The 24,925-nt window shown below is 44.7% G+C and overlaps 2 protein-coding genes across 5 annotated transcripts in view; one reads left to right on the forward strand and one right to left on the reverse strand.

The window, feature by feature from the left end:
* Positions 1-101: 101 nt before the first annotated feature.
* Positions 102-14,335, reverse strand: LOC115169167 (neurabin-1). Its single transcript, XM_029724663.1, has 20 exons — positions 14,168-14,335; positions 13,106-13,819; positions 11,677-12,799; positions 9,636-9,768; positions 9,319-9,439; positions 9,056-9,160; positions 8,864-8,960; positions 4,884-5,021; positions 4,612-4,665; positions 4,072-4,172; positions 3,834-3,962; positions 3,616-3,712; positions 3,466-3,538; positions 3,235-3,371; positions 2,874-3,124; positions 2,086-2,160; positions 1,710-1,911; positions 1,348-1,458; positions 899-1,087; positions 102-649 (listed from the first exon to the last, which is right to left on the reverse strand). The coding sequence occupies exons 2-20, from the start codon at positions 13,669-13,671 to the stop codon at positions 425-427; spliced, it is 3,927 nt and encodes a 1,308-aa protein (XP_029580523.1). The 5' UTR covers positions 13,672-13,819; positions 14,168-14,335; the 3' UTR covers positions 102-424.
* A 4,049-nt stretch (positions 14,336-18,384) lies between these two features.
* LOC115169445 (rap guanine nucleotide exchange factor 4) overlaps positions 18,385-24,925 on the forward strand; it is a 47,235-nt gene continuing 40,694 nt past the window's right edge. For 2 of the 4 annotated variants that reach the window (XM_029725063.1, XM_029725067.1), the window contains exons 1-3: positions 18,385-18,481; positions 19,302-19,376; positions 19,735-19,957. In XM_029725063.1, coding sequence (XP_029580923.1) covers positions 19,890-19,957 — 68 coding nt within the window. In that variant the 5' untranslated portion in view covers positions 18,385-18,481; positions 19,302-19,376; positions 19,735-19,889. Of the gene's footprint in view, positions 18,482-19,161; positions 19,217-19,301; positions 19,377-19,734; positions 19,958-24,925 lie in introns of those variants that run through there. The other 2 variants (XM_029725065.1, XM_029725064.1) reach the window with 2 other exon arrangements.

Consider the following 24,925-nt stretch of genomic DNA (forward strand, 5'->3'; position numbering starts at 1 on the left):
CATCTTTTTTTCTTTCGTGCCCTTTGTTACTTTTATTACATCGTGGAAATGAAATTTAACCTGAATGTTAAAATGCGGCCTTTACAGTCAGAAGTTAAGTCTAAGTTTGAAACATTATTTATTAACGCACGTGAAACATTCACAGCTTAAAATACAATATAGTGCTTAATGTCATCCACTGTACAACATGCATATAGAAACGTCTATACATAGCAACAAAACACTTAAAATAAATAAAAAGTATTTCACCAGTCGCGGTGAAGACTTACAGTAAGACGTCTTTGCTGATAGAGAGACTAATATAGACTAAAGCAGCTTGTCTGAAGACTGGAATGCATGACATGAGCCTAATAGTAGTAGGACTTCTCAGATAAAAAGTTGTGATTGAAGATCGTTTTGGGGTTTAGGGGTCAGAGGTCAGACTTCAGCAGAGTGACTCTGTTCTGACCTTTTTACCACCACATCTGCCCTCCCTTCCCGCCTTCTCCCTCATCTCCTTTCCTTCACTCTCCTTGCTCCTATTCTCCCTTTCCTTGTCCTCCCTCTCCATTCCCTTCACTCTCTCCTTCTCTCGCTCCAGAGTCTTCCTCATCTCCTTCAGCCTTCTCTTCAGAGCAGCACGGTCACTCTGACTGCACACCCCCAGAGCCTAGAGAAAGAAAGAGGTGGAGGGAGACTTTAATTTATGTGAAACTATGGGCTGATCCATATGGAATGAAATCATTCATCTAAGGGACGCGTCACAATACTCTTCACTCGCCCCCTTTCCTAGCTGGTCACTGATCAGGGAAGTCCATTCAGTCCTTTCATTTATCAGAACACTGAAGACAGAAGGTGAGGAGAGGATGATGTCTAACAGTATTAACAGAGTCCTTGACTCCCTGTAGAACAAACCTACTTTGAGTTTATTGTTGTCCAGATTGAGGAGTTGCAGCCCATCCACACCATTGGCTGTGAACTCGGCTGCATATTGGTCCATGCTAATGCCAATCAACCACAGACAGACCTGCTGATTGGTCCATTGGTCCAGGGGTCGGCTTTGCCATTGATTATTGCTACCAACTAGAACAGAGTCACCGTCCAGAGTCTACAGAGAGGGACAGACAGATGGACAGATTGACACAAACCCAAAACAGTTAACAAACTAACACCTTATTCTGGGTCGTTGGGGGGGGGGGGGAGTAAACCACAATCCAGCCATATGAGCCGAGGAGAAAACAATCAGGGAATGGTAGAAAACTAGAGCAGAAATCAGGTCAGAGAGAGAAGGGCGATAAGACAGAGAGAAGGGGAGAGAGGACGGAGTGAGAAATAGAGGGAGACCATGTGAGAGATGGAGAGACTCACCTCTGAGGAGGAGAAGGTGAGAGTTTGAGAGCGCCCAGAGAGAGACAGATCTGATAGCATCCCTGACAGGAGAGCAGAGCTGGTACTCCCCGCGTCTGCGACACTCAGTCTCTAGAATGCGCAAAGACATGTGTGACTCACACACGCACAGTAAAGTGCACGCTTGCACACACAACCAACCGCACACAGTCAAGAGCGAGTACAGTACAAAATGAAAGGCCCCAGGTGAAATAAGCATGCAAAAATCATAAGCCACATACATTATTGAGTTGGACAAGTGCTTTGAGCCAAAATGAAATTTGAAGTCCAGGGTAGTCGGGAGATGAAAGGCCAGGTGTGCGAATGCGCGCCTCCCCTCTCACCTGGCAGTCTCTACTGCCTCCGGTGGTCATGTAGGGTAGACTGCTGCTGGAGACCGACCTAAGCTTCTCTCTCTCCTTCTTCAGTCTCTCCCGCCCTCGCTCCCCGAACCAGGAGAAGGGCAGGCAGGAGGGCATGGAAGTGACAGAGCCTGAAGGAGACACACCACTGCTAGAGTTACCTACCAGGTCACCACACGAACCCCTGGGGACAGAGAAAGACAACGCAACAGTCAAATAGAGGGACGGCAGAAACACTGAAAGAAGAAATGTAATGTGTGTGTAAATAGAAATCGCTGGACATGGTGTGTGTGTGTATAGTATTGACTGGACCCCGTTTTCTCTGCTAGTTCCGTAGTGTGTAAACTATTTGTTTTACCTGTGGTCCAGGGACCTTCTCTCATTCTTCTCCTTCTCACTCTTCCTCCCTCTGCTCAGAGACTTGCGGAGGCTGCTAGAGGGCAGAAGAACAGAGGTTAGAGGACAAGGTGGAACTATTACCACATTTCGCATACATGACCAAAAGGATGTGGACACCTGCTCGTCGAACATCTCATTCCAAAATCATGGGCGTTAATATGGAGTTGGTCCCCCCCCTTTGCTGCTATAACAGTCTCCACTCTTCTGGGAAGGCTTTCCACTAGATATTGGAACATTACTGCGGGGACTGGCTTCCATTCAGCCACAAAAACTTTAGTGAGGTCAGGCACTGATTTTTGGGCGATTAGGCGAGGTAAGGCACTGACTGTCCTCTAACCTCTCTGGCTCGCAGTCAGCGTTCCAATTCATCCCAAAGGTGTTCGATGGGGTTCAGGTCAGGGCTCTGTGCAGGCTAGCAGGGCAGAAATTTGACAAACTGACTTGTTGGAAAGGTGGCATCCTATGACGGTGCCACGTTGAAAGTCACTGAGGTCTTCAGTAAGGCTATTCTACTGCCAGTGTTTGTCTATGGAGATTGCATGGCGGTGTGCTCGATTTTATACACATGTCAGCAACAGGTGTGGCTGAAATAGCCAAATCCACGAATTTGAAGGGGTGTCCACATACACTATACATACAAAAGTATCTTATCTGCTCAGAAGTGCCTAGGGGAAAAGGGTTAGGGGTTGGTTTGAGAATGGGCTTGCTGTACACTACAACTACAAGAGGATCTGGTGAGCAACCTACCTGAAGTCAGGGAATCTTCTCTTTGATTTGTGTGTGGTAGAGGAGTTGTCCTCTTTAGAGGGAGACTGGCCTGGATGGGGGGTGAGGAGAGAGGATGGGGGATGGGACTGGGGGGTGAGGGCAGACAGAGAGGTGGTGCTGGAGTGGACACGGTCACCTCCTGCTGAGAATGAACGTCCCGCCTCTCGGGGTGTGCTCGCAGTCAGAGATTGGCTCTTCCTGTCACAGGCCTGAATCTGGTCTTCCTCACCCTACAGGGAGTGATAGAACATTCAGTGTGTCAATGGAATGTATGTATGTATGTATGTATGTATGTATGTATGTATGTATGTATGTATATATATATATATATGTGTCTGACCTGTCTCCTGAAGGACTCTCTGAGTTTGTCTCGTGAGGGAGGGTGTCTCTTGGCTTTCTGGGCGAGCTGTGCTCTGGCCCTGTGAGCGCTGGTGTCCAGCCGACCCGTCTCAGGCACCGCAATGCTCCAGTCGGCACCTGATACAAACACACAGTCTGAGAGGCTCAAAACACAAAGATGCACACATGCTCGCACACACAGACACATGCTACCCGAGGGGCAGTGTCTTACTGGAGGTAAATGAGGTGTCCAGCGATTGGTTGTCGACCTCAGGGACCGCCTCCCCTCGCTCCAGGGGACTTATCTGAACAGAGGAAAAGAAAAACACTCATTCAGGTAGTAGCTGTGCACCGCAGTTTACGTCATCTCCTCCAGTCTCACCTGTCTCTGTAGTCTATCCACGGTATCTCTGTGTCTCCTCTCGGTCTCCTCCATCTCTCGCCGCAGCTCCTCCTCTCTCCTCTCACTCTCCTTCTCTCTGCACAGGGACAGAAGGACCATCAGACACAGAGAGAAATATACTTTCTAAACGGGCAGTGAAAGTTCCTAATTGGCTCACAGGGGCATTTTCACTGTTGACTACATTACCCAGAGCTCACCTGTGTTGGAATTCCCTCAGCAGTCTCTTGGCCTTGCTGTATTTGACCTCTAGGCTGTCGAATTGGCTCTGAGTGTCAGCCAATCGCTGGTTCACAATCCTGCACAGAGCCTGGGCCTCCTGCCAGTACCTAGAAGAACAATCACATTCTTCCTCATCATGTTCATCATAATCAGCATTTTTTATCATCACCATCACACTAAATGAGTGACTGGTAGATCAGTGTAATTGATGATTACTTCTCTAGTTGGTCAGCCTTCTCCTCTCCATCCTGGACACTCTGCTCCAGCTCATCCTGACGACTCTCCCACAAGGCCCGCTGCTCCTCACAAACCCTTAGCTGGAGGACAAACAGGTGGGTAACCAGTTCCCTAGCCCATTCATCTAGCCCTCATCCCTAGACAGTAGACACTCCCCTTAGAAACATCCCCTACCCACTCTACTAAGCACCCAGTCCACTTCAGCCACGTTCCAACACCTTGAAGATGCAGCCTTCCTTTTTCCTAAATAATCACTAAATCGAACAATTGCACAGGTAAAAGTAAGGGCCTACATTAGAGCGCTTTAACCAATGCTGTCACGTCAGATCCGATCAGTGATACCACAGGGAAGACGGACAAGAAGAAAGTCTATTTTCAAGGTTATTGGAACATGGCATCTGTACTAATAACTCAGACTGTAGACAGGGACGTCTCATAGAGCTAAAGGAGTCTGTTCTGAGAGGGAGGAAGAGTGTGTGTGTTAGCATGCGTTTTGACAGTCTCGTCAGTGTGACCTACCTTCTCCTGGGCTAGGTAGAGTTGGTCTGATCTGGTCCTGAGCTTCAATTGGAGCTGAGGCGAGACCAGTACACACTTGAAAACACTTCGCACAAGACAATGCAACTTAACAACACTTATTAACACTAACACCTATCTGATGCCTTCAGATCTCCAGACACTAGAATCTGTTCTGGGACTAGGAATATAATGCTTTCGGGGGGGTAACAGAGTACGTTTTCACACACACACACACACAAAATACTGGACTTCAACACATCTGACTGACACACCTGTTTGTATTTAAGGCAGAGCTGGGCTGAGTCCAGGCTGGTTAGGTCTTCCTCTTCTTCATCCTCTGTAAGGAGATCTTCCTCTCTCTCATCCACTGTGCTCAGCCCCAGAGCACCATCATCACCTCTACTTAGCAACTGAGATGCATAAAACACCCGCACACAGGTACAACCAATAAGGAATGCTTATGTACAGGGCCTTCAGAAAGTGTTCACACCCCTGGACTTTTTCCACACTTTTTTGTGTTACAGCCTGAATTTTAAATGGATTCAATTGAGATGTCGTGTCACTGGCCTACACAAAATACCCCATAATGTCAAAGTGGAATTATGTTTTTAAATGTTTTAAACGTAATTGCAAATGAAACTCTGAAATGTCGTGAGTCGCTATGTAATCAATCCCTTTGTCATGGCAAGCCTAAATAAGTTCAGGAGTAAAAATGTGCTTAACAAGTCACAAGTTGCATGGACTCACTCCGTGTGCAATAGTGTTTAACATAATTTTCTAATGACTATCTCATCTCTGTATCCCACACAATTATCTGTAAGGTCCCTTAGTCGAGCAGTGAATTTCAAACACATTCAACCACAAAGTCCAGCGAGGTTTTCCAATGCCTCACAAAGGCGGGTACCCATTGGTAGATAGATATATATATGTATATACACACAGTGCCTTGCGAAAGTATTCGGCCCCCTTGAACTCTGACCTTTTGCCACATTTCAGGCTTCAAACATAAAGATATAAAACTGTATTTTTTTGTGAAGAATCAGCAACAAGTGGGACACAATTATGAAGTGGAACGAAATTTATTGGATATTTCAAACTTTTTTAACAAATAAAAAACGGAAAAATTGGCCGTGCAAAATTATTCAGCCCCTTTACTTTCAGTGCAGCAAACTCTCTCCAGAAGTTCAGTGAGGATCTCTGAATGATCCAATGTTGACCTAAATGACTAATGATGATAAATAGAATCCACCTGTGTGTAATCAAGTCTCCGTATAAATGCACCTGCTCTGTGATAGTCTCAGAGGTCCGTTTAAAGTGCAGAGAGCATCATGAAGAACAAGGAACACACCAGGCAGGTCCGAGATACTGTTGTGAAGTTTAAAGCCGGATTTGGATACAAAAAGATTTCCCAAGCTTTAAACATCCCAAGGAGCACTGTGCAAGCGATAATATTGAAATGGAAGGAGTATCAGACCACTGCAAATCTACGAAGACCCGGCCGTCCCTCTAAACTTTCAGCTCATACAAGGAGAAGAATGATCAGAGATGCAGCCAAGAGGCCCATGATCACTCTGGATGAACTGCAGAGATCTACAGCTGAGGTGGGAGACTCTGTCCATAGGACAACAATCAGTCGTATACTGCACAAATCTGGCCTTTATGGAAGAGCGGTAAGAAGAAAGCCATTTCTTAAAGATATCCATAAAAAGTGTCGTTTAAAGTTTGCCACTAGCCACCTGGGAGACACAAACATGTGGAAGAAGGTGCTCTGGTCAGATGAAACCAAAATCGAACTTTTTGGCAACAATGCAAAACGTTATGTTTGGCGTAAAAGCAACACAGCTCATCACCCTGAACACAACATCCCCACTGTCAAACATGGTGGTGGCAGCATCATGGTTTGGGCCTGCTTTTCTTCAGCAGGGGCAGGGAAGATGGTTAAAATTGATGGGAAGATGGATGGAGCCAAATACAGGACCATTCTGGAAGAAAACCTGATGGAGTCTGCAAAAGACCTGAGACTGGGACGGAGATTTGTCTTCCAACAAGACAATGATCCAAAACATAAAGCAAAATCTACAATGGAATGGTTCACAAATAAACATATCCAGGTGTTAGAATGGCCAAGTCAAAGTCCAGACCTGAATCCAATCGAGAATCTGTGGAAAGAACTGAAAACTGCTGTTCACAAACGCTCTCCATCCAACCTCACTGAGCTCGAGCTGTTTTGCAAGGAGGAATGGGCCTCTCGATGTGCAAAACTGATAGACATACCCCAAGCGACTTACAGCTGTAATCGCAGCAAAAGGTGGCGCTACAAAGTATTAACTTAAGGGGGCTGAATAATTTTGCACGCCCAATTTTTGTTTTTTATTTGTTAAAGTTTGAAATATCCAATAAATTTCGTTCCACTTCATGATTGTGTCCCACTTGTTGTTGATTCTTCACAAAAAATTACAGTTTTATATCTTTTTGTTTGAAGCCTGAAATGTGGCAAAAGGTCGAAAAGTTCAAGGGGGCCGAATACTTTCGCAAGGCACTGTATATAGATATATATATATTGTTTTTTTTTACCTATATCCCTTTGAGCATGGTGAAGTTATTAATTACACTTTGGCTGGTGTATCAATACACCGAGTCACTACAAAGATACAGGCGTCCATCCTAACTCAGCTGCCAGAGAGGAAAGAAACCACTCAGGGATTTCACCATGAGGCCAATGGTGACTTTAGAACAGTTACAAAGTTTAATGGCTGTGATATGAGAAAATGGAGGATGGATCAACAGCATTGTAAATTACTCAAAAATACTAAGCTAAATGACAGAGTGAAAAGAAGGATGCCTGTACAGATTTTTTCTTACAAAACATGCATCCTGTTTTCAATAAGGCACTAAAGAAAAAATAAAAAAATACAAAGCGTTATGTTTGGGGCAAATCAACAACACATCACTGAATACCACACTTCATATTTCCAAGTATGGTGGTGGCTGCATCATGTTATGGGTATGCTTGTCATCGGCAAGGACTAGCAACTTTTGTTGGATAAAAATAAACAATAGAGCCAAGCACAGGCAAAATCATTAAAAAAAACCTGGTTCAGTCTGCTTTGCAACAGACACTGGGAGACAAATTCACCTTTCAGCAGGACAATAACCCAAAAGACAAGGCCAAATATACACTGGAGTTGCTTACCAATGTTCTTGAGTGGCCTAGTTAAAGTTGACTTAAATTGTCTGTCCAGCAAAACAGCTGAACATTTCTGTCTAGTAATGATCAATAACCAACTTGACAGAGCTTGAAGAATTTAAGAATAATGTGCAAATATTGTACAACCCAGGTGTGCAAAGCTCTTAGAGACTTACCCAGAAAGATTCACAGCTGTAATCGCTGCCAAAGTTGATTCTAACATGTATCGACATAGGGGGTTGGATACTTATCTTATCAAGATGTACACTACATGACCCAAAGAATGTGGACACTTGCACGTCGAAAATCTCATTCCAAAATCATGGGCATTAATATGGAGTTCGTCCCCCCTTTGCTGTTATAACAGCCTCCACTCTTCTGGGAAGTCTTTCTACAAGAGCATTAGTGAGGTCGGGCACTGATGTTGGGCGATTAGGCCTGGCTCAATGGGGTTGTGCTCAGGGCTCAATGGGGTTGAGCTCAGGGCTCTGTGCAGGCCAGTCAAGTTCTTCCACACCAATTGACAAACCATTTCTGGATGGACCTCACTTTGTGCATGGGGGCATTGTCATGCTGAAACAGGAAAGGGCCTTCCCCAAACTGTTGCCACAAAGTTGGTATCACAGAATCGTCTAGAATGTCAATGTATGCTGTAGCGTTAAGATTGCCCTTCACTGGAACTTAGGGGCCTAGCCCGAACCCTGAAACTTGACAAACTGACTTGTTGGAAAGGTGGCATTCTATGTTGGTGCCACATTGAAAGTCACCAAGCTGTTCAGTAAGGCCATTCTACTACCAATGTTTGTCTATGGAGATTGCTTGGCTCTGTGCTCAATTTTATACACCTGTCAGCGACGGGTGTGGCGGAGATAGCCGAACCCACTAATTTGACGGGGTGTCCACATACTTTGGATATATAGTGTATTAGTGTTTTGTGTAGATCATTGACAAAAACAAAAAAACGACAATTAAATCCATTTGAATCCCACTTTGTAACAAAATGTTGAAAAAGTAAAGGGGTGTGGATACTATCTGAAGGCGCTGTATACACAGTCTCACACCTACCTCCACTGTAGGTGGTGTCTTGTCCTGCTCCAGACTCTGAGTGATCAGACGAGCCACCTCACTCTCCTCCCCCTGCTTCTCCCGGCCTATCAAAAACCTGCAGTGAGAGACAATGACAAATCATCAGCCTGTGTTAAGTGGTACAACAAATTGGCGTAGAGAACATGTGTGTGTGTATTTGTATATATACACCTGACGGTGCCAATGGTTTTCTTCAGCATAGTGGCAGCAAACAGCTGTGTGACTCCGACCAGACTGACCCCATCCACCTCCACTATCTGGTCATTCACCTGGATACTGACACACACACACACACACACACACACACACACACACACACACACACACACACACACACACACACACACAGAGAGACAGATCTAGGATCAGATTACAGTATTACACTCGCATCTTACCATTAGAAAGGCATCATTAACCTTAGATCAGATTCTCACCGTCCGTCCTGTTGTGTAGCTCCGTTCTCTGTGACGGTCTTAACGAAGATGCCCAGCTTCTCCAGACCCTGGTCAGCCCCTACCCCCATCCCTATTATACTGATACCCAGACCCTCGTCTCCTACAGACAGACAGAGACAGGGGAGGTAGACGAAAAAGAGTAGGTGTAAAAACAAAAGGAGAGAGAGAGAGAGAGAGAGAGAGAGAGAGAGATGGGCTGATAAAGGGTGTGAGAGAGAAGGAGAGAGGAATATAAAAAGGAATGGAAGAGGTAAAGGATAGAGGGAGAGAGATAGCAGAGGAGAGAGGGGACCAACCTTTCTCTATCTGGACAGGGAAGAGGTCCATCTTGTCCACTCTCTTCTCCAGTTCATATTCAGCAGAGGAAGACACAGGGTCAACCTCATCGTTACGCCTGTCATAGTCCGCATTAGAGTAGGTAAGGAACACCTGAGAGTACACACACACACACACACACATTACATCTTTCATAGTCAGGTTTAGTGTGTGTGTGTGTATGCCAGTCTGGTTTTCTGGGTCCCCCAGATTGTCTACCCGCTCTCTGCCAGCTGGACTTATTGATACCACACCATAGTGTTTATGTTGTCAGATCCTCCAATATGACTGGGGTGTGAGATGGAAACACAAGCTGTAGCAGACGCTTAGTCTTACCACACTAAGCTTTACACACACACACACAATGCTGAGTCATCGCAAATCCATGTACTGCAGTTCAATCTCAGAGGCAGGGAACGTCTTAGACAAAATGGTCCTCAAAACAGTTATGGGACTTCATTTGCCAGTAATGAAATCCCAAATACACACTGACCTGGTGAAATGTGTGCCAAAAGTGGCATACTCAGTGAGGCTCTCAGAAGACTTGGCAGCTGCAGGGGCTGAGATGTCTGGGAGATTTTAGATCCTGACTAGAATCCCTCACACTGAAAAATGTGGAGTCACATACAGTAGGGAAGTTGGATGTTCTATACTGTATTCGAATCTTGGCTCATCCTATACAACTACTGCTGTACACACCTTTTCTATTCATATACCCCCATTATATTTTTATATACAGTACCAGTCAAAAGTTTGGACACACCTACTCATTCAAGGGTTTTTCTTTATTTTTACTATTTTCTACATTGTGGAATAGTAGCGAAGACATCAAAACGATGATATAACACATATGGAAACATGTATTAACCAAAAAAAAAGTGTATATATCAAAATATATTTTAAAATGTGAGATTCTTCAAAGTAGGCACCCTTTGAACTCTCTTGGTACTCTCTTGCTACAAGCTTAGCACACCTGTATTTGGGGAGTTTCTCCCATTCATCTCTGCAGATCCTCTCAACTCTGTCAGGTTGGATGGGGAGCGTCACTGCACAACTACTTTCAGGTCTTTCCAGAGATGTTCGATAGTGGTTAAGTCCGGGCTCTGACTGGGTCACTCAAGGACATTCAGAGACTTGTCCCAAAGCCACTCCTGCGTTGTCTTGGCTGTGTGCTTAGGGTCGTTGTCCCTTTGGAAGGTGAACCTTCGCCCCAGTCTGAGATCCTGAGCGCTCTAGAGTAGATTTTCATCAAGGATCTCTCTGTACTTTGCTCCGTTCATCTTTCCCTCGATCCTGACTACTCTCCCAGTCCCTGCCGCTGAAAAGCATCCCCACAGCATGATGCTGCCACCACCATGCTTAACCTGGCACCATCCCTACGGTGTTCTCCAGACATTATGCTTGGCATTCAGGCCAAAGAGTTCAGTCTTGGTTTAAATCATACAAGAGAATCTTGTTTCCCATGGTCTGAGTTCTTTAGGTGCCTTTTGGCAAACTCCAAGCGGGCTGTCATGTGCCTTTTACTGAGGAGTGGCTTCCATCTAGCAACTACTATAAAAGCCTGATTGGTGGAATGCTGCAGAGATTGTTGTCCTTCTGGAAGGTTCTTCCATCTCCACAGAGGGATTCTGGAGCTCCGTCAGAGAGACCATCGGGTTCTTGGTCACGTCCCTCACCAAGGCCCTTTTCCATCGATTGCTCAGTTTGGCCAGGCGGCCAGCTCTAGGAAGAGTCTTGGTGGTTCCAAACTTCTTCCATCTTGGGGACCTTCAATGCTGCAGAAATGTTTGGTACCCTTCCCCAGATCTGTGCCTCGACACAATCCTGTCTCGGAGCTCTACGGACAGTTCCTTCGACCTACCCATGCTTTTCATTTTACCACAACTAAGGGATTGAGCCATACTTACTCTCTGAATCAAAATCTGGTACCCCTTTAATCAAACCCAATGGGGTGAGTGAGTTTTTGTGGTGTTATTCTAACAATGAGATTGGGTGTGGGGTAGGGGTGGGTGGGGGGTTTACCTTGATTGGTGCTGTCGAGAATTTGACCTTCCTTGTCTTAGCAGAATCCTCATCATCCTCATGAGGAAGACCGGGAATCTCTTCATATTCAGTAGAGAGCTGCTCCTCTGGCTCTGGAGTCAGACATCTTGCGGAGTCCCGTTCCCTGTCTTTTGCGAAGGCCTCCTTCTCAATCCCAAGGATGATGGTAGACCCATTCTTCTCCTCTCCTCTCTCAGTGCACTCTCTCCCTTCGTCCTCATCCTTCACCTCCACTCTCCATCTGCACTTCCTCTCTTCTTCCTCTCTCACTTCCTCCTTTACCCTCAAGTCTTTCCCTCTATCCTCTCTTGCCTCCAATCCGGCCTTCTCGTTCCCTTCCTCCTCTTTGCTCTCATTACACATGCTTCCTCTCGCCTCAACTTTCTCCTGCTCTCCTGCCTCATCTCCTTCTTCCGTCCCTACCTTCTCGTTCTCCATCTCACTCTTTCCTGTCGTCCCCTCTTCTCTATACCGTCTGCTTTCTCCCGCCATTTGCCCCTCCCTCCATTCTATCTCCTGCTGGTACATGTCTCTCCCTGATTCCTTCTCTCTCACCTCAGAACTGTCAGGGAATCCCTCCACACACTCGCTTAACGAGGGTTCAACCATTCTGGGTTCTACTGGAGGTTCAACTGTTCTCTGTTCCACCATTTTAGGTTGCACTGTAGGTTCAACCATTCTCTGTTCTACCATTCTAGGTTCCACACCGGATTCTTCAAACACATCATCTACCAGGTTATTCACATTGCTCTCCTCCCTCTTGCCTTCCTCCTCTTGCTTCATGGTCTCCTCTTCTTTCTTTAAGGTGTCCTCATCCTCCTCTCCCTCGTTCCCTTCGCTCTCAGACGACTCGCTCTTCACCTCCACTAGCTCCGCCCTCACAGTCCTAGCCCCTGACCCCTCTGTTTGGGTCAAAGGGTCACCAGGGGTCATGTAAAGATCATTAGGGTCATTCCCCTCAGACAAAGTCCTGTTGACAGCATTAGGTCTACTAGGGCCATAGAAGTCAGTCTGGTCAGAACAGGGGGAGACTGGGGTGAGAGGACTAGGGGAGTCATAAGAATGGGATGGATGCTGAGAGTGGGGGGTGCTGGGCGCTGGGCTAGGTGGGTCGAATACATGGGAGCACACAGAGTCCTCACACACACTCCCATCTAACACACTTCCACCACACACACTGCTGCTGTCTGAGGGGTCAGCCGTAGGACTTGGGCCATCAGGGGAAAAAGTCTCACTGGAGTGACCATTAACTGGGTGAATGTGTGTAGACAAGCTGGTGTCCAGTGATGAAGTGTGTGTGTGGAGTTCTACGTCGGATTGAGAAATGTGTGTGTGTACGTTGATGGGTTTCCTCCCCTCCCCCTCTCCTTCGCTTTCTGACGTCGATGTCAGCTCATCTCTTTCTGACCTGCCCCTTGCTCTCCCCATGCCCCCGTCCTCCCCCCTCCCATCCACAGACCCCCTGCCACCTCTGCCAGGGCTGACCTTTACACTTTGACCCCCGCTGACCGTCTCAAACAGCTTCCGGGTCACAGAGAACTTTTGAGCTAGAGCCGCTCTGTCTATCTCTATCTCCTCGGCCTTGGACGGTTTATCTAGCATAGATGATTCTACACTGGACACGCTGGTCACACTGCTCCGGACAGAGCTATAGCTGAGAGGGCATTTGGGTAGGGCCTGAGACAAGGGGTGGATGAGGTGCTGTTGGCTGTCCATCTGGAGGAAGATGTTGTCTCGGATCTTGGTCCCTCTAGGACTGAGGGTCCTACCCCTAGAACACTCACCAGGGCCACTGGCACTGCTGGTCCTGGTGTGAGGGACTGCCATGGGGCCAGGTGAAGGGATAGAGAGGCCCAGGGAAGTAGGTCTAGGCCTGGTCACAGTGTCCAAGGAGTATTTGATGGAGTGGAAGTCAGACTTGTAGGCGTTCCTGTGGGGGGAAGCGCTCCGGCCTTTATTGTTCGTCCGCATCATCTGGGGCTGGAGGCTGGTGGAGAGGTATGAAGCTCAACGAAGGAGTCAAGTTTGCATGTCTCCCTTATTAGATAGGGTTAGAAGGTACCGCTCTGTTTCCAAACAAGTTAAGCTTTAGGACTCCGTCCACTGTCTACAGAAAAACACACTAGGAGAGAGAGACATGAGTCAGTTAACAACAGAGGAAATACAATCATGGAATGGCAGTGGTGCTTTTGGCCTAAAAGTGCAGAAAAAAAATCTGTATTTCATATCAAATTATCATTTTGTTTGTTTTTCATAGTCTACTTCCAACTAGGCCTACCTACTAATAACATTGTTCACCAGACAGTTCTGCCCATGCGCAATTAGCCTGGGGAAGAGGTTAATTACTTACTAACAACCATAACAAAACATGTAAAACAAAGTAATAAAACGACAGTTAGCCTACAGTAAGGTACTGTTTGTTAACTTCAATCTTATAACCCGAAAATAATATAGTCCTATTGGTTTTTACCTGTTTGCAAAGCTGAAGTACAACTACAACGCATTCAAAAGCAGGTCAATTTGATTCAAATCGCTATTCAAGTTGAACAGCATTTATATGAACCAGTATTATCCCTGCGTCCACGGCTTTACAAACGCTGATTGAAAATGTCCTCGGTTCATTATGGAAATGCCAAACTTTGCAAATCCCCACACCTTGCGCCGACAACGCGCGCGCCCTTCACTTACCACCTGGCGCGCTGCCAGGGAACATCAAGCGACAGTGCGCGTGCACGAAAGACCGCTCTCATATATTCAGGTTGCTAGATTTTTCTGCCTCTCCAGTCCTGTCTCCATCCTATAGAAATGTCTTTGAGAAGGATTTTGCCTGGCATAAGCCTGTGCTCTCAGTATGCTAACAGAGGACAGATGGCGGCTAATGTCACTAAATACTGAAAGTGGATTATCTTACTGTAATCCTGTGTAAACTACCTGTGTGAACACTTACAATCATAGAGAGAGAGAAAGAGAGGGTGGGTGATGATAATGAATGTAACCCACACTAGGGAGATAGTCTCTTGGGGGTAATGATAGGCCTACTAATTATTTTATTATGCTAATAATGAACCATAACAACCCATATGAGGAGCCCTTCTGATGACTGGTAGTAAGTATGCCACAGTGGCCTGTATAGGGTATTCAGTCTAAGCATGCATCAGCATGCCATACTGGTGCTGTTTGTCCTGTTTGGTTGGTTGATACCCACACAGAGTAACTGGCTGTCCAGACTCTTAGCCATATTGTTAGCGACAGAGGTGACTTAAGGGGATATGAACTGAACAACGCTATATATATATATATATATATATATATATATATAATGGTTTGGTCCCACTAATTAGACAAAGAGAGGCACCCAGGCTGACTGCTTAGCTGCTGAGCACATGGAGAATTCTAGTGGAAACAGCTATTAGCCTATCAATAAAACTATTAGTCAATCAATAAATCAATTCCCGTCAGGCTGTATATTAGTTCCCCAAGTGTTATTCACTTCCACATTGAAAAGTACTGTACAGTAAAGTATATTCGCCATTCACAAAAGGAGCTTAAAGTGGAGCAGCTTACCTGTAGCCAACCAGCCCTGCCTCTCCTCCTGGCAGGCAGAGAAGAGTGGAACAGAGCAGAGCAGACTGGGCTATAGAGTATTGGGGCTATGGTGAGTTGTGACCTGGATATGGACCATTCTCCCAGGTGGCACTGGGACCTAGATGATATAAATATCGCCCAATCATACAACTACTGTACAGCGGGAGAGAGAGCGAGAGGGGAGAGAGGCAGAGAGGGATAATGGGGGGGAGAAGGATAGAGAGAGAGGAGTGAGAGAGAACTGACTGCTCTTTGAGAAAAATGTACTTCCTACAACTGTGATATGTGGTTGTCTCACTTAGCTATCTGAAGATGAATGTAAGTCCCTCTGGATAAGAAAGTTTGCTAAATGACTCAAATGTAAATGTAAGGAGTGAGAGGAAGGGAAGTGAGAGAGCGTGAGGTGGGGGAGAGGAGTGAGAGAGAGGGAGGTGGAGGAGACTAAGGAGGAGAAAGAGAAGAGACAGAAAGACTAAAAATGAGGGATAGAGGAGCATTGTTCTCCACAATCCCATTCAGACTGCCATTGAGAGATATAGGATGGGAAGATACAGTGAAACGAAGACGATTCGTGTTGGCTCATGACCTTCTGCAAATCTGCCCCCAGTTTGCTTCCTTCTGCCCTAACTGTTTCCAGGCCAACTTTGATCTCAGACAAACCAGGAGGGGAAGCCAACAATAATAACAGCAGAGTGTGTGCGTGTCAGCTGTGAGGCTGAGTTTTGGCAGCCAATTGCGACCCAGATGGATATCTATCGATGGCCATATTGAGAGTTTATCACATCCACCAGGGGTCACACAGTTGATATTATTTTATCAGCAGAACATTCAAAAACACTATTTATTACGGCTTATTATGGCAAACACACAATCACTTATCATTTCTGGGGTCTATGGCTCTGAGACAGGTACAGCAACATTGCCATCTACTGTTCAGAAGTGCCCCTGCTTTACACTTAGAAAAAGGGTTCCAAAAGGGTTCTTCAGCTGTCCCCATGGAAGAACCCTTTGAAGAACCCTCTGTGGAAAGGGTTATGAATGGAACCCAAAAGGGTTCTACCTGGCTGGAACCCGAAAGGGTCATCTGAAAAACCCTTTAGATTTCTAGACAGAACCTTTTTCTAAGAGTGTAGGCACTCCTAGATCTGAAATGATTGCAAACCTGAAGGTGTAAAAACAAAGGGTAAAATTCCACCCAGCCCATCAGAAGGCAAGGTGAAGTAATTTAACATATTGCTTAAATATCTTGTGTTTATTGGATAGGGGATGGGATACAACATTCCTCTCTCTCTCTCATCTAGTCTGTCTGTCACATACACATGCACATGTGACTTATGCAGACACACAGTCCCCCTCTCTGCCATATTCATGTCCTGCAGCCTTGGCTTATTGTGATGTTGAAGAGGACACATTAATTACACTGGGTTAAACCTCTTCTTCAGACAGCTGGCACTCTAACCACACATACACACACTTCTTACCCAACAGGTACCCTACAGGGATTCTAATACCTCTCACTAGTATGGGAATCCCAGCTAACCTAGTCTGTTCATGTGTGTGTTTTACCCCCATCCCTGCACACAGCAGCACTTCCCTTGTCGCCCTCCTCTCTTCATCTTTCATAAGTGGACATCAACAACCCCTCTCTCTCCTTCCCCTCCCGGAGACTGCACTGCAGGCCAGTGGAGAGCTCTCCCTCCCTCTCTTTCACCCATCCCTCTCATCTCTTTTATCCCTCTTCCCACCTTTTTCTCTCCATCTCCATTACCACCCTGTCTCTCTCCCTCGCTGTTTCTCTGTCCCTCTTTCCCCCTCTCTTTTTAGTTCTGTTACAAATTAAGTAAAATTTGTGCCTGAAATGATGTAACTACTGGGCCAATAAAGGTATTTTTTAAATATAAAAAATCTCTCTCCACGTGCCTGTAGGGAGTATCTTTTAGCGCTTGCTGAAGCTCAAACACTTCCTGTTTCCCCCCCTCCCTCTTGCTGCAGTGGCACCAGTTGTCGTGGTGACAGCCTATCACAGCTGTATCTCTCCTGTTCTACTGAACTCCGAGAAGCTTGACACAAAATAGAATGACAGTTATTTGTTGATTTGAATCCCCATAAGCTTTTGCAGAAGAAGCAGCTACTCTTCCACAAAACATGACAAGTAACAAACACTGACAGACAAGGACAGTCACACAAATGTTAAATCCAATGATGTACAAACAATAAAATAAAATACAAACAATACAACAACAAAATTGTGTGTATGTTAGAGTGTGTCTGTGTGTGTGCTTGTGTTAGGATTCGATTTTCATTTCTGTTCATTCTCTTTCTATAACTCCGTGTTCCATTAATTATTTCTCCAAATTCTTTATTTAATAGTGTTCTGTGTGCAATATATTGAAAAGTATACTGTTCATAAAAAACATATTGTCTGTTCCCCTTCACATGCCATTCTATCTGCTGATGATTCTTGATTCTTGACCACTGGGGATGCCCTAACGATCTGATGGTTGATTGATTTTTCTTTCTACTCCTCCTCCTCTCTCCCTCTTCTTCCCTCAGTTCTAGTCTGAAAGGACAGAATAAGTGAAGACAACATCCAGTGATTGTGCCTATTATAAACACATACAGGGAGAGGTTTGGTCAAGGACCTGCATTCTTAACAAATCTCTTACACATTTCAGAAAAAAATATTCTCTAAACCTTGTTTTATTTTCAACCCGAGTGTATTTTTATTTTTATTATAGCCAATTATTCAGCAAATCACTTTCACTCGTCTTATTAATGCTGACTGGGTAGAGTTAGCCCATTCACTAACTACCTTTAGCGTCTATTCATGAAGGTATCTTCTGGCCGAGGGAGTTTTGTTAAGAGCCCCGAGGCTCGTTCCTAACGTTAACACTTTATTTGAACATGCAACGCTTGCAGTACAGTTTTGGAAACATAAGGAACGTGTCTTTCAGCGAGAAATACTACACATATACTACACAAAGATACTACAGTACGAGAATATGAACTATAGGGTTAGTGTTCTCCCACACGGCCATATCTTCATGTTACAGCACTTGTTTTACGTTAGACAGACAAAAGACAGAGGCGACCACCTGTGCTATCTAGCGTGCTCAAACACCTGTGTACTAAGCGTAACTGGGGAAGAAGTGTAGCGGACGTGTAGTTCGTCCGCACGGATCTGTGTAAACCCGCTACAGTAAGTGTATATTTTTTTTATTGAAAATATTCTTTCTATGAAATATAAGTTCCATATGTTTTCGAAAACTGTATCACAAGTGACGATTGTTGATGTTTCAAAATGTTAAAACTGTGTGGGGATTGTAGATCACATGGTCCGACCGGCAAGGAGTGCTTATAGCGGAGAACTCTTGGGATAGGGCAGAATGCCTTGGGTTCTTCAGAGCACGGGGTTGGGTACACTCTTAGAAAACAGGGGTTCATTTGGGTTCTTCGGTCAAAATGTCAAAACCTTTTCCAGAAAATGTTGAAATCCTCTAGAGATAGAACCTCAAGAGTTCTAGCTATAATTAAAAAAAAACGGCCATGTTTATCAAGCATGATGATGACTCAAGAAAACAGTTGTAAATACCAATAAGCACACAATCTGAAGCCATAATCACATGACAAACTATAAGCTAGATAAATAAGGTGGTTTGAACTTTACAGGCTACCATTTGTTAGCTAGCAAGGAAAAAGCCATCTCTAATTAGCCATTTTACCAGCTAGGTAACTGGTCTTACAAATAAATATTCATTTGAATGATTGAATATGCCAAATAGAGCTACAGTCCCAGCCTGACATTCGCGATTAGCGCATTGTATCTTCTTATTTCAGTGTGGAGGCAGAGGATCCCTCTTTCGGCTGCTGCTGATAACAACAATGGTTCTCAACTGGTTTTGTCTCGGGACCCAAATTGAACCAGGTTGTCTCGGTAGGCCTATACATATTATTTAGTCTTCATTCTTGCAGATATAAGATTGACTCATATTTTGGCTCCTCTTGTTTTTTCTTCTCAGAAACCAGCCAGACAAGATGCCATACAATAAGCAGTAGGCTAGCTGTTCCATGAAGAAGGCATAAACCCTCTGAAGGTTGGTACCAAGATTGATGTGGGCTGTACCTAAACTGTTTGGGTTTGAGCCCGCATGACTGTAAGGACAATACAATCTCAAAACTATGTTGGTATTCTTTTGTGTATTATATTATCTTCTTAGGTAGTACTATTACTGTTTTATACTAGTAGGTTAGCCTAGCCATAATTCATAAATATATGGAACCCATTTGGTTCAGTAGGTGAAGAAGAACCCTTTAGGGTTCTATTTGGTTCAGTAAAGAAGACGCACTAGGGTTCTGGTCAAACGGTTCTAATATAGAACTTTTCGGGCTGCCATATATAAAGCAAATTCATAGGACCCTTTTTGGTTCTACTTCGAACCTGTTTTCTGAAAGGCTAGGGGCATGATGTCAAACCTCAATCTGTGATAAGAGAGCCAGTGCGCGAGCGCGAGCTCAGTTTATGAACGGCGCCGCACCGAGAACCACGCTGAAGCCGCCCTCCTGTAGCATCTCCCGGTTTCTCAATCACACCCCAGTTCTCGGGAAAGATGGTCGCGGTGGAAACATCCCCCAACTCGTCTCCTTCGGCTGAATGGGTCGGCTGTCTGGATAAAAGGTGCGTAGAAAACATTCCAGCCTCTCGGTCATGGCATCCTCGTGGAAGTCTAAACGCCCGGGGGGGGGGGGGGGAAACAACGAATTCGTGTTCGATTCATTCATTAGCGTCAACTTGATAAATCGTAATCGGCCATCTCTGCATGCATGCGTGGGTGAGTGAGAGATGTGTTATTGCGTATCAGACGTCGTTGACATCTTCATCTATTCGGTCGCGGTACAAATCAAAGCCACATTTCTAGGCTACTATTCATTGTGGCTTTAACGTCACCCTTGTGTGTTTTGTCCTTTTTGGTAGTCGTCGACAAAGGCGTTGTAGGTTGATGGTCTTCTGGTTCACTGATTTATCCTCTTCACCACCGCAACGTTGTCACATTTTATTGCCAACGCTGCCTACAGCATAAGTCAGGTTATGCATTAGATTTAGATAGAACTTTACTGTAGCATGTGCAGATTGTATTAGCCTACAAAGAATAGTGTATAGGCTTGGTTTATTTCGGGCGTGAAGCAAGCTCGCGCCAGTCCAGTCTCCTCTTTGAAGAGTCATTTGTCAGCCAGCTGCCTATGTGGACTGTCTGCTGCCAGCCATTCAACACACACACACCAAAGGAGGTGGGTGGCAACGTAATTGGGGAGGACGGGCTCATAGTAATGACTGGAATAAATGTAATGGTAATCACTCATCAAGCACACTAATCTTGGTATTTGTATTATTTTCCGGAGAATGCATAGAGCACCTAGTGTGTTATCCCTTTTATACCGTGGCTATAATTGAAAAAGCTCATCTCTCAAATGATGTGCACAAATGTGTTTACATCCCTGTTAGTGACCATTTCTCCTCTGCTAAGATAATTCACCCACCTGACAGGTGTGGCATATCAAGAAGCGGATTAAACTGCATGATCATTACACAGGTACACCTTGTGCCCGGGACAATAAAAATACACTAAACTGTGCAGTTTTGTCACACAACACAATGCCACAGATGTCTCAAGTTTTGAGGGAGCGTGCAATTGGCATGCTGACTGCAGGAATGTCCATCAGAGTTTGTCAGATAATTGAATGTTAATTTCTCTACCATAAGCCACCTTCAATGTCATTATAGAGAATTTCACAGTATGTCCAACCGGCCTCACAACCACAAACCATGTGCAACTATGCCAGCCCAGGACCTCCACATCCGGCTTCTTCACCTGTGGGATCGTCTGATACCAGCCACCCGGACAGCTGATGAAACTGTGGGTTTGCACAACTGAAGAATTTCTGCACAAACTGTCAGAAACCATCTCAGGGAAGCTCATCGCCCACATCAGGGTCTTGGCCTGACTGCAGTTCAGCGTCGTAAACGACTTCAGTGGGCAAATGCTCACTTTCGATGGCCGCTGGCATTCTGTAGAAGTGTGCTTTTCACGGATAAATCCCGGTTTTAACTGTACCTGGCAGATTGCAGACCATGTTTATGGCGTTGTGTGGGTGAACGGTTTGCTGACGTCAACGTTGTGAACAGAGTGTCCCGTGGTGGTGGGGTTATGGTGTGGGCAGGCATAAGCTTGAGACAACAAACACAATTGCATTTTATTGATGGCAACGTGAATGCATAGAGATACCATGATGAGATCCTTAAGCCCATTGTCGTGCCATTCATCCGCCACCATCACCTCATGTTTTAGCGTTTTAGCATCGTGCCTAAGAGCAGCCCTTAGCCGTGGTATATTGGTCATATACCACACCCCCTCGTGCCTTATTGCTTAATTATAACACTCACAGCTTTCCAAGAAAACAAACAGACCATTTCGTGTCTTTACATATATTTTAGAGGCTATTTATACAGAAAATGGGTATAAAACCTGTGTAAACTGTATTTATAATTATGACAATATTTTAGGTTGACAAAATATTGTCAACACAATTTCTGAAATATCACGTCTTACATTTTCCTTTAAGTAAAATAAAAAATGCTTTTAACCACTTAAAAGAGGAAATGAAATCACCCATGCCTTTACTGCCATTCATTTCAATTAGACTTGTTTGGATTACTCCCTGACTACAATGGCTGACATTTTCATACCATTCTGGCACTTTCAGGGTATACAGTGCCTTCGGAAAGTATTCAGACCCTTTGACTTTTTCCACATTGTGTTACGTTACAGCCTTATTCTAAAATTGATTAAATTGTTTTTTCCCCCTCAATCTACACATTTTCATAATGACAAAGCAAAACCAGGTTTAGAAATTTCAGCAAAAAAACTTATCAGATTTACATAAGTATTCAGACCCTTTACTCAGTAATTTGTTGAAGCAAACTTCTCAATCCTCTCTGCCAGGTTGGATGGGGAGCGTTGCTGCAGAGCTATTGTCCTGAAGCCACACTTGCGTTGTCTTGGCTGGGTACTTAGTTGTTGTCCTGTTGGAAGGTGAACCCAGTCTGAGGTCCTGAGTGCTCTGGAGCAGATTTTCATCAAGGATCTCTTTGTACTTTCCGCCGTTCGTCTTTGCCTCGATCCTGACTAGAGGTCGACCGATTATGATTTTTCAACGCCGATACCGATTATTGGAGGACCAAACGGGGCTGATAACGATTAGTCGGCCGATTATTTTCAATTTTTTTTATATAATGACAATTACAACAATACTGAATGAACACTTATTTTAACTTAATATAATACATCAATAAAATCTATTTAGCCTGAAATAAATAATGAAACATGTTCAATTTGGTTTAAATAATGCAAAACAAAGTGTTGGAGAAGAAAGTAAAAGTGCAATATGTGCCATGTGAGAAAGCTAACGTTTAAGTTCCTTGCTCAGAACATGGGAACATATGTTAAAAGGAACCACTAGCTTTCATGAGTCTTCAATATTCCCAGGTAAGAAGTTTTAGGTTGTAGTTATTATAGGAATTATAGGACTATTTCTCACTATATGATTTGTATTTCATATACCTTTGACTATTGGCACTTTAGTATTGCCAGTGTAACAGTATAGCTTCCGTCCCTCTCCTCGCTCCTACCTGGGCTCAAACCAGGAACACATCGACAACAGCCACCCTCGAAGCAGCGTTACCCATGCAGAGGAAGGGAAAAAACTACTCCAAGTCTCAGAGCGAGTGACGTTTGAAATGCTATTAGCGTGCACCCGGCTAACTAGCTAGCCATTTCACATCGGTTACACCAGCCTCATCTTGGGAGTTGATAGGCTTGAAGGGGTGGAACGTTCCAACAGGAATCTGTTCCAAAAAACGTAAAGTAAAAGGTTGCCAACCAACAACGCATACAAAGTAGCAACGCATACAAACCTAGCTAACTAGCTGCCGAATAGGCATCAACTCACCACGTAGCTTATTCTTAATGTTTGTCCATAGGCAAACAGATATGTGAGGACAGACATTTTTCGGAATAAACGTGATGAGTGAAAAACGCAATGAAATAAATACAACTTTGTATGCGTTGTTTTTTGGAAACCTTGTTATTTATGAAGTTTTTGGAATAGATTCCTGTTGGAACGTTCCACAAATTATACCCACCCAGGTTGAAGTCATAAACAGCGCAATGCTTGAAGCACAGCGAAGGGCTGTTTGAATGAATGCTTACGAGCCTGCTGCTGCCTACCACCGCTCAGTCAGACTGCTCTATCAAATCATAGACTTAATTATAATATAATAAACACACAGAAATACGAGCCTTGGGTCATTAATATGGTTGAATCTGGAAACTATCATCTCGAAAATACGTTTTTTTCTTTCAGTGACATACGGAACCATTCCGTATTTTATCTAACGGGTGACTAAGTCTAAATATTCCTGTTAGGCATTGATGTTTATGGTTAGGTACATTTGGTGCAACGACAGTACTTTTTTTCGCAAATGCGCTTGTAAATCAACACCCATTTGTCGAAGTAGGCTGTGATTCAATGAAAATTAACAGGCACCGCATCGATTATATGCAACGCAGGACACGTTAGATAAACTAGTAATATCATCAACCATGTGTAGTTAACTAGTGATTATGTTAAGATTGATAGTTTTTTATAAGTCTAATGCTAGCTAGCAACTTACCTTTGCTTCTTGCTGCCCTCGCGTTACAGGTAGTCAGCCTGTTAATCCTTGTGGAGTGCAATGTAAGGCAGGTGGTTAGAGCGTTGGACTGGTAACCGAAGGTTGCAAAAACGAATCCCCCATGAACAAGGCAGTTAACCCCCGTTTCTAGGCCGTCATTGTAAATAAGAATGTGTTCTTAATCTGACTTGCCTAGTTAAATAAAGGTATAAAAAAATTGGCAAATCGGTGGCAAAAAAATACCGATTACTGATTGTTATGAAAACTTGAAATCGGCCCTAATTAATCGGCCATTCCGATTAATCGGTCGACCTCTAATCCTGACTAGTCTCCCTGCCGCTGAATAACATCTCCACAGCATGATGCCACCACCATGCTTCACCGTAGGGATGGTGCCAGGTTTCCTCCAGATGTGACGCCTGGCTATCAGGTCAAAAAGTGTAATCTTGGTTTCATCAGTCCAGAGAATCTTTTTTTCTCATGGTCTTGAGGTGCCCTTTGGCAAACTCCAAGCGGGCTGTCATGTGCGTTTTACTGAGGAATGGCTTCCGTCTGGCCACGCTACCATAAAGGCCTGATTGGTGTAGTGCCACAGATAGTTGTCCTTCTGGAAGGTTCTCCCATTTCCAGAGAAACTCTAGAGCTCTGGCAGAGTGACCATCGGGTTCTTGGTCTCCTCCCTGACCAAGGCCCTTCTCCCCCGATTGCTCAGTTTGGCCGGGCGGCCAGCTCTAGGAAGAGTCTTGTTGGTTCCAAACTTCTTCCGTTTAAGAAGATCCACTGTGTTCTTGTGGACCTTAAATGCTGCAGAAATGTTTTGGTACCCTTCCTCAGATCTGTGCCTCGACACAATCCTGTCTCGGAGCTCTACGGACAATTCCTTCGACCTCATGGCTTGGTGTTTGCTCTGGCATG

Source organism: Salmo trutta, chromosome 31 (assembly GCF_901001165.1).
Source record: "Salmo trutta chromosome 31, fSalTru1.1, whole genome shotgun sequence".
Classification (NCBI taxonomy): domain Eukaryota; kingdom Metazoa; phylum Chordata; class Actinopteri; order Salmoniformes; family Salmonidae; genus Salmo; species Salmo trutta.